The sequence below is a fragment of the Carassius carassius genome, chromosome 6, assembly GCF_963082965.1.
Source record: "Carassius carassius chromosome 6, fCarCar2.1, whole genome shotgun sequence".
Taxonomy (NCBI): domain Eukaryota; kingdom Metazoa; phylum Chordata; class Actinopteri; order Cypriniformes; family Cyprinidae; genus Carassius; species Carassius carassius.
In genome coordinates, this window is record NC_081760.1 from 36530980 (window position 1) to 36539256 (window position 8277).

Here is an 8277-nt window from a genome sequence, read left to right on the forward strand (position 1 = left end):
AACCTCTAAGACATGGCGCAAAGTCTTGTTATGACTGTGATCTGACAACTATAAACCATCTGGGCTTTTTAAATGGGTTCTAATGGAGGATGAATGTATATGGGACAATTAATGGACGACAGAACAGAAGCATTACAGTAGCACTGACAGTCTTCCAGTTTCTAAAGGAATCATCATCTTTATTAGTTTATACTTTATGTCATGACACCCAATTAGACTGATTACTTATAAACCTCAAAGGAATAACAGTAAATGTTTGATACTTAATAATTCTCTTCTTTATATGGTAACTTTTGATAACTGTAAAGAAAAATGTTTTTAAACCAGAGTACTCTAGTATGACCCTGTGACACCAACAATGTACCATACCAACATAAAATTAACTGCTGTTGAAAAGTACGAGCTAATTTCGACTGTTTGACCAACAGCACAGAGATAGTAAATCAATAATAATAATAATTTCCCATACCTCATATTTGTTTCATATTTAAGTTCAAATATCTTCCAGATAGACAAAGACCTTTCCTGCGCATGCGCTGAGAAAGTTTCATCACTAGCAATGAGAGGAAAGTATACAGACAGTCACCTGATGTTCTCTAGCCATTTAGGAAAACTTCGGACGACAAACTAACACCACAATTAACGAACAACTTCTATCCACTGGAATAAAGTAGACGATTCTAATCAAATTAGGATCAATTAAACGGTAGATTGTATTGTGTGTGCGTATGTGCGCATCAAGTGCTTAGGCAGTCCAAGTGATGTTGTGCGCATGCGCACTGTAAATCACCAAAGCTGTAATATCGCCGAGGCTTGTTTTTTAGTACGCAGCAGGCGCTCAACAGCGATGGATTGATGGATTTGTAATTCACAGGGATACACGAATAGAAATGTACGACTTCTTCCAACGCTAAAGCATTAGGAACGGAAAAGAAAGGAGTGGGTGAGTTTAAAGCGCTTACGTTTATCCGAGTCAATGTTTACACACTCTGATGAAGACAGACCTGTAAACATTGTGCGCTTTTCTTCAACTAATACATTAGCAACTAATATTTTAATGATTTTTTTCCCAGTTTAGTAATAACAATAAGTGCGATTGCACCTTTATTTAATGTGATGTGTTGTAATAGATTATGATTACGCATGCATAAGCATGCTCGGCAGCATCGTCGCGATGTATCAATAAACGTGTATTAAAAACGTCCCAAGAACGTAATAAATGCTCTTTAGAAAGATCGGATGTAACATCGGCTTATGTATTATGTAAAGAATATAAATAAATAATGTGGGCACTGGACTGTAACCTACTCTAAGAACAGGAATAACAATACATGCAACTGATTGCAGTAATAAAAGCATCGCAAGCCACACTGTGCACTTCTAAGAGCAGATGGTGAGTGATTCGTGAAGTATGCTGACGTGCATGGACAAGACTGACACATTATTATTGGTTATTAGGTGCTTATTTCATGTTTCAGCAGGGCCAAATGTCTTCCAATAACAACATCATGTCCAAGAATATCCGGACGGAGTACATGAAGAAGTTCAGAGATCCCAAATGGGAGACGTTCTCGAAAAGTTATGAGGACTCTGTGAAGTACAGACTGACGCGGAGGCTGATGGAGCAGACACACAGACCGTTATTCGGGGACAGATGGGAAAGTGGGTCTGACTCGAGCGGAAGGTCCAGTCCCAAACTGAAAGACGGGAACCACTTGAATGCCAGACACTACACATCCTCATCAGAGTCCAGGAACGAGAACGCAGAGGTCCTGGACTTCTGGAAGCCACAGGTGAATGGAGAAGTTCACACAGATACGAGTTCAGCCGGGGAAAGCGCTCTTCCCTTGGGTACGTTCATGTCCTGCAAGCTTCAGTTTGTTGGAATGACTGAAACCTGATTTATATTGTCATTTCTGAGTGAGCTATTCCTTTAAACAAAGCAGTCATTTTGCTTTTATCGCAGAAAATGGTTATAAAGATATAAAGAACGGACCATCAGAATCAAATCTAAAACGGCGACAGAGACACCGGGCGCCCCGTTCAGAGCCCTGCTATCCTGATAAAGAGCTGGATAGTGATGAATCTCAGCTATCTCTATCAAGAAAACCATCCAGGACCAAGAGCCAACCACCGGGCAGCAAGGAGCGGATGTCCAACCGTGAGAACAGACGGTCTTTCCATCATGACTGGGCAGAGAGGCACATTGAGACCAGGGACAGAAGGACACCAAATATGAGAGTGTCTGTGTCCGCTGGAGAGGTGAGATAATGATAATAAAAAACCTTATACAATGTTATATAAAGGCCAGTTCACTACCTCAGATGATGAAATTTGCCATGAGAACGTTTTGTAAAATATATATATATATATATATATATATATATATATATAAGAAATATGTTGCTAATATTGGTTTTACAATTAAAATATAATTGTAATATAAAATATACAATTATATTTTAGATTTGTAATATAAAAACATATTTTTTTTAATACATCGTGTCATACTTTATGACCATATATTAAATAAGTTAATTTTTAATTAAACGTTTCAGTTTATAATTATAACACATTTTGGCTAAAATGTTTTATTTTATTTATTTTTGCTGTTTGGGTAGCCATTAGCAGAAATTAATTGCTAATAATTTTATTACAAATAAAAAAAAAAAAAAAAAAAAAATATATATATATATATATATATATATATATATGCTCCAATTTTTGTTTTTTTCAATAAAATTTTAAAAAGGTGCACTGTATTTTTTTCCTGCATGGGTAGCCATTAGTGGAAGTGAACAAGAGTGTGTTTTTAACAGATTTGAATGAATGATACAAACAAAGAGGAAGATTTTGAAAGTGACTAAACAGCTGAGTACTAATCAGTGGAATGAAGCACTTTGTGACATCTGACTCTGTGTGTGGAAGCGGTGAATTATTCAGCGTGGAGCAGTGATATCCTGAAGCTTCAGTCAGTTTACCTTCTCTGGTATACAGAAGTTTAGTAGCTTAAATAAAATTCATTCATTTAGCAGACGCTTTTATCCAAAGCGACTTACAGTGCATTCAGGCTAACATTTTTTACCTAGCCTAAGGAGCTGGATTTCACCAGTGTAGAAAACGTAAAATGAGTCGCGTCAGAGCTCCATGAAGCTAAATTAATCCGAATTAATTTTCAGATACATCGGGCAGACGTGGGTGTCCAGACAAGAAGAGAGGTCAAAAAAGGTGGACGATCATCAGAGCGCCGGCGGGCGAGATCAGCTGACCTGGAGAAGTCCAGAAGATCAGCCCTGAGTGTGACGGACGAGCGCTGGACGACTGAGTACATGAGCTGCTTCTCTGCTCGACTGAGGTAGAGCCAGTTTATATCACTGATGACGCCGCAAGAAAAGGATCCAACAACTGAACAACTGACAACAACAACTGAACAAAAAGTTACATGCACTCCTTTAAATTCAATATGATATTCAGAAGTTAGAATATTAAAATACTTTTTGATGCTGGTTACAATCACTTTCTCATAAATGCATTTAAGGACTACTACACCAAAACACATCGTATCTCAAATACTTTGTTTTTAATATTTTTAGTATCTTGTTTCTATTTATTATTTATTAGCATTTAATGAACATTTTATTTCCGGTTTTCAGCGTTTGGTGGTTATTAGACGGTTTTTGATCTTTTATCATGATTTTTAACATGGGCTGCAGGGATTTAATGATCAAATGACATTTTTGAGTGGACCAAACATTTCATGTAAAGATGAGTGTTTTGTTTCTGACTATGATTGTTTATTCTGATCTTTCCAGGATGTTATTCTAGACGCTCCAGCCTGCCTGTCATTACGATGTCAGCTGTAAAACCTACTGTTCTTTTGAATGTGATTGACCGATGTTTGGTTTGTTTTAACTAAGGCCGTGTTAGGAGTGCAGTGCTGTGCAAGTGTTTTTTCCTCCCTGATCACCAACAATCAATTTGAATCCACTTTTTGCACAAAGATGTCAAGTAATGAATATTTCAGATGGAAAAAATAATTGAGGGCTAGTTGAAGGCCATCATTTGGTTCTTGTGAATGTGATTATTTATCATGCATTAAGTTATTAAAGCACATATCTGATATGAAAAATACACATTTTGTATTTTGAATGTAGTATATGAAATATTCTAACTTGTTGATTTTCCCCGGCGATGTTTACATTTTGACCACTGTATTTGTACATCTGAACATGCACATGTAGATATATTTTCACCTGCAGAACAGAAGTACTCTTATTGCACTGCAATGAATAAACTATGTTTGAGTAACATCGTGTCCCCTCCATATTATGTTCAGAAATCACATTATTATACAGCATATCGGTATAATTTGTAAGGTATGAATAAACACCTTTTGTGTTGTTTTGTTCCAGTTTGGACTCAGATTTTGCTATTTTTAATGACATTTATATCTAGAGTATTTTTTTAATCGTTAATGTGTTTGTATATGTGTGATTCGTTTGGACAAATGGGGTCCAAAAGTCTGAATCCACTAGTGATATTACTATTTTCTTAATAGATGTTTTATTTCATAATTTAAAATGAGTTCATAATAACAGCATAATAGAGTGTATTTAGAACTTATTAGCACTGGAGATGCATGAGCAAATAATTTCATCATTTCATCATCAGAGTTCATATGATCACTGTACTAAAATCTGTGCAGAATCTGAAATATTTCTTAGACCTTTAGCAACACAACTTGTTTCAAACATTTCTGAACCATAAAGTGAGAGTTATTTGTAGATTTCCAGTGTGGTCTTTTGGAGCCTGATATGTGTGTGTCTAATGTTTAACACTCCCAACAGGTTTTCTAATCTAGAGTGTCTTCACCCATCCAGTTATTTGCACAAATGCCAAGAACTGTCAGGCATCCACAGCACGGTCCAAACCACCTGGCCACCTCTGACACCCGCTGAGGTTTAGTCTGGAGCTGCTGATGGACAGTCATGATGTGATGTACGTCTTTGTTATCAACTGGCTGTTAAACAGCATGATCAGAAGTGCTGACGTGCCTTTGTGATCTGTTCAACCGGCACTAAAAATAAACACCTGCTAAAAGTCTAATCTCACTGACAGCTGCACGTCTGTGCAATACCACGAAGAGTGTGTGTGTATAGATGTGCCAGAAAGTGTGTCCCCAGAGAAGAGTTGTGTTTTACTGGTATAATGTGTCTAAACAAACATTTGTTGGTAGTTTTCACATCAGAAGCTGGTGAATCTGTGCCGGGTTCAACTTTAGACGCTCGTGTTACACTTGTGCACCTCCTTCAGTTACTCAGAAGACCCTCTGAGATGCTGATGAACAGCTGTTTCTATCCCACAGCTGTCCACATTGATCTCCAGCACCCCGCAGATGCTTCTGTTGACCACTGGACCAGCAGATTGTGAAGGTAGCACACAAATACGACTCGAGAGCACTTCATCAGGAAACCAGTGTACAAGCATCTGATAAACATCCTTTAAAAAGCCCTTTTAGTCAAAGACATTTTATGAATATCTGAGAAGGGAGTTTTATGACTTATTAAAGAAGTCTCTTCTGCTTATCAAGGATGCATTTATTTGATCAAAAATACAGAAACAAAACAGTAATATTCTGAAATATTATTACAGTTTAAAATAAGTGTTCTATTTTAATGTACTTTGAAATGTAATTTTCAGCATCATTTCTCCAGTGTCACATGATCTTCAGAAATCATTCTGATATGCTGATTAATTATTAATCTTGGAAACTGTTTTTGCTACTTAATATTTTTTAGGAGCTATGATACCTTTTTCGAGACTCTTTGATGAATAAAAAGTTAAAAAGAACAGCATTTATTCCAAATAGAAATCTTTTCTGACAGTATAGGTCTTTACTGTCACTTTTTAATCAACTTAACACATATTTGCTGAATAAAAGTATTAATTTCTTTCAAAAATCTGCTGATGCCAATCATTTGAACGGTAGTGTTTATTGTTACAAATGGTTTCTGTTTTGAATAAATGCTGTTCTTATGAACTCCTGAGATCAGGGTGAGAGCAGCAGCTGTCGTGCTGCAGGATTATTCCACATGTGCTGAACATGTGTCTGCTGCTGTCTGTCCAGATCTGAGGGAGTACAGCCTTCACCCGTCCCGTCTGAACGGAGCCGCTGCATCTGTGCGCACTTTGTGTGCACCCTTGAGAACTTGAAGAGAACTAACATTTACTAAAAAACACATGAGCTAAATAAACCCTGAGCAAATGTGAAGAAAAATGACGTTAGTGAAGAGAAAGGATTCTGCAGCATTTCAAAACAAGCTGATACAGAAACTTAATTAGCTATTTTATTGATTTCAATGACATTCAGACCTTCATTGTGACTTCTGTAAGCACTAATGCCATCCCAGCAGCAGACACACAGTAGATGCTTCAGGTTGGACGACCTTGACCTCATGGGTTCACCTGATCTTCAAGATGTAACTCAACAGTGTCCTCTACAGCTGAAGCTCCAAAAACACTCTGCTTCTTACACCATTAGACAGACAATGAAGTCCTTAGATTTAATACTACTGACAAGTGACAAAACATTGTTTCCAGTTATGGCTGCTGGAAATAAACATATGTAACTCACACTCAAGAATACCAGTTATTACAGGAGTTATCAGAAACACACAGACTACGCTTCAGTGAGTCCTGCTGATCAAATCGTCCTGGTTCAGTGGCTCTCAAGGCCTGATGTACTGATGATTTTCGCAGCAGGTTGAGGTCAAGAGATCCTGTGAGGGGAAAACCAGTCGCCATCTGCCCGCCTAATTCCCACAGGTGGCTTCTGTCTCGACCCATTACAGGATCAGCAGCAGCTGTGATAAATTCACTTCGAATTCATAAAAGTCCACTGAAGAGTACTGAACAGTTTGGTAATGACACCTAATAAATCATTATATAAAAACTGATCATTTCTAAATTCTTTCTAAAAAAAACTCAAATTTAATGCAGGCAGCTCTATACAATTCTTTAGCTCAAATATTAAATTCATGGAAATGCATGAACTGCTAAATGTTGAATGCAATAAGATGCCAAATGCATCAAAATCTAAAATAGTTTTAACTTCATTAGATATATTGCAATTCATATTAGTGGTCCATAAATATATATTTTACAGTTCTTGTTATTCTTGATAAAGAGTGAAATGCTGAGAAGAAGCTCAGGAGTTTAGACCTCGTTAAACTTATGTGGCTTAAAACATGAAATTCAAGTATATTTGCACATCTAAATCTCATTAGTGTAGCAGCATCATCATGCACCTGTGAGTCAGATATCAGAAGCCGTAAAAGCTGCTATTTAAGGGTTTCGTATTATTTCAGTTGTCACCATTCAGATGCACTCAGAGCCTGCAGTAAGTGTCATTGTGCAGGTAATGGTCATTCTGTGATGGTGGTACTTACATCCCAGATTACTGAGGGAAAAGCGTACCACAATGAGGTAAAGGAATCAGATCTTATTAAAGGCTTTTGGGCCATACGGACCGTTAACAGGGCTGTCAGAACAAGACTCGCAGGTGAAGTTAATTTTCACTGATGCAAATCTACTTCTAAACTCATTTAAATGTATGAGATGAAAACATGGTAACACTTTACTTCATAAAATGAAGTTGTAAACAGTGGAAATGAAGTTGTAAACAAGACATCGTACCATACAGGAGTACAACAGGTGTAAGGAGACAACAAATCCCTCTCCTTCAGTCTGTTTACGTGATCAGCTAATCCACTGCTATGAATGCAGAGCACTGGGCCAAATGACACAAAAACACTTCTGGGTCACAGGTATACACAACACATAACAGGTGACGCTAAATAAGGCCTTCAAGCTCAGTCCTCATTGAGAGAGAAATAAAATAAATACATATGTAGTTTTTTAATATATTAACAATTCATAATAACTGTTGTCTATTTGAATATATTTTAAAACATAATTTTTTCTGTGATGCTAATCTGAATTTTTTAGCAGCTATTATTCCAGTCTTCAGTGTCTCATTATGATCTCTAAAATGTCTAGTGAATATGAATCAGAACTGACCCTATTTACTTTCTTAATGCATGTTTTCATTAATGGATTCTCCATCACTGAAGGTCAACGCTCGGGACGCAGCTCAGTTTCCTCCACCATGTTTCTGAGAGCTGTTTGATTTTATCTGGAGTTTTTTCTCTTATCGTGTGCTTTTTCGGCCACGTGGCCTCCTCCGCGTGCTGCATGCTGGCCAAGATGGCGCCGTCG

The 8277-nt window shown here is 37.3% G+C and overlaps 2 protein-coding genes across 7 annotated transcripts in view; one reads left to right on the plus strand and one right to left on the minus strand.

Annotated features, from left to right (window-relative positions):
- The first annotated feature begins 775 nt into the window (after window positions 1-775).
- Window positions 776-3407, plus strand: LOC132142792 (centriole, cilia and spindle-associated protein-like). Of its 4 annotated transcripts, XM_059552914.1 has the most exons (5): window positions 776-943; window positions 1348-1393; window positions 1479-1851; window positions 1967-2262; window positions 3180-3407. In XM_059552914.1, the coding sequence occupies exons 2-5, from the start codon at window positions 1391-1393 to the stop codon at window positions 3357-3359; spliced, it is 852 nt and encodes a 283-aa protein (XP_059408897.1). In that variant the 5' UTR covers window positions 776-943; window positions 1348-1390; the 3' UTR covers window positions 3360-3407. The 4 variants fall into 4 exon arrangements, with proteins under 4 accessions (XP_059408897.1, XP_059408895.1, XP_059408898.1 ...); XM_059552912.1 differs by lacking the exon at window positions 1348-1393 and having other exon boundaries at window positions 1459-1851; XM_059552915.1 differs by lacking the exon at window positions 1348-1393.
- A 3609-nt stretch (window positions 3408-7016) lies between these two features.
- The window catches only part of LOC132142794 (rho-related GTP-binding protein RhoU-like), a 4581-nt gene continuing 3320 nt past the window's right edge, over window positions 7017-8277 (minus strand). For all 3 annotated transcript variants that reach the window (XM_059552917.1, XM_059552916.1, XM_059552918.1), the window contains one exon: window positions 7017-8277. This exon is cut by the window's right edge and continues 323 nt beyond it. In XM_059552917.1, the coding sequence (XP_059408900.1) occupies window positions 8124-8277 (154 nt within the window). In that variant the 3' untranslated portion in view covers window positions 7017-8123.

What these genes read in the sequence shown, in the direction of transcription:
- LOC132142792 (XM_059552912.1), top strand. Translation starts at nt 1,470, where the DNA reads ATGTTTCAGCAGGGCCAAATGTCTTCCAATAACAACATCATGTCCAAG. An exon ending in GGAAAGCGCTCTTCCCTTGG is followed by an intron (nt 1,852 to 1,966) that starts GTACGTTCATGT and finishes CTTTTATCGCAG; the next exon opens with AAAATGGTTATAAAGATATA. An exon ending in TGTCTGTGTCCGCTGGAGAG is followed by an intron (nt 2,263 to 3,179) that starts GTGAGATAATGA and finishes ATTAATTTTCAG; the next exon opens with ATACATCGGGCAGACGTGGG.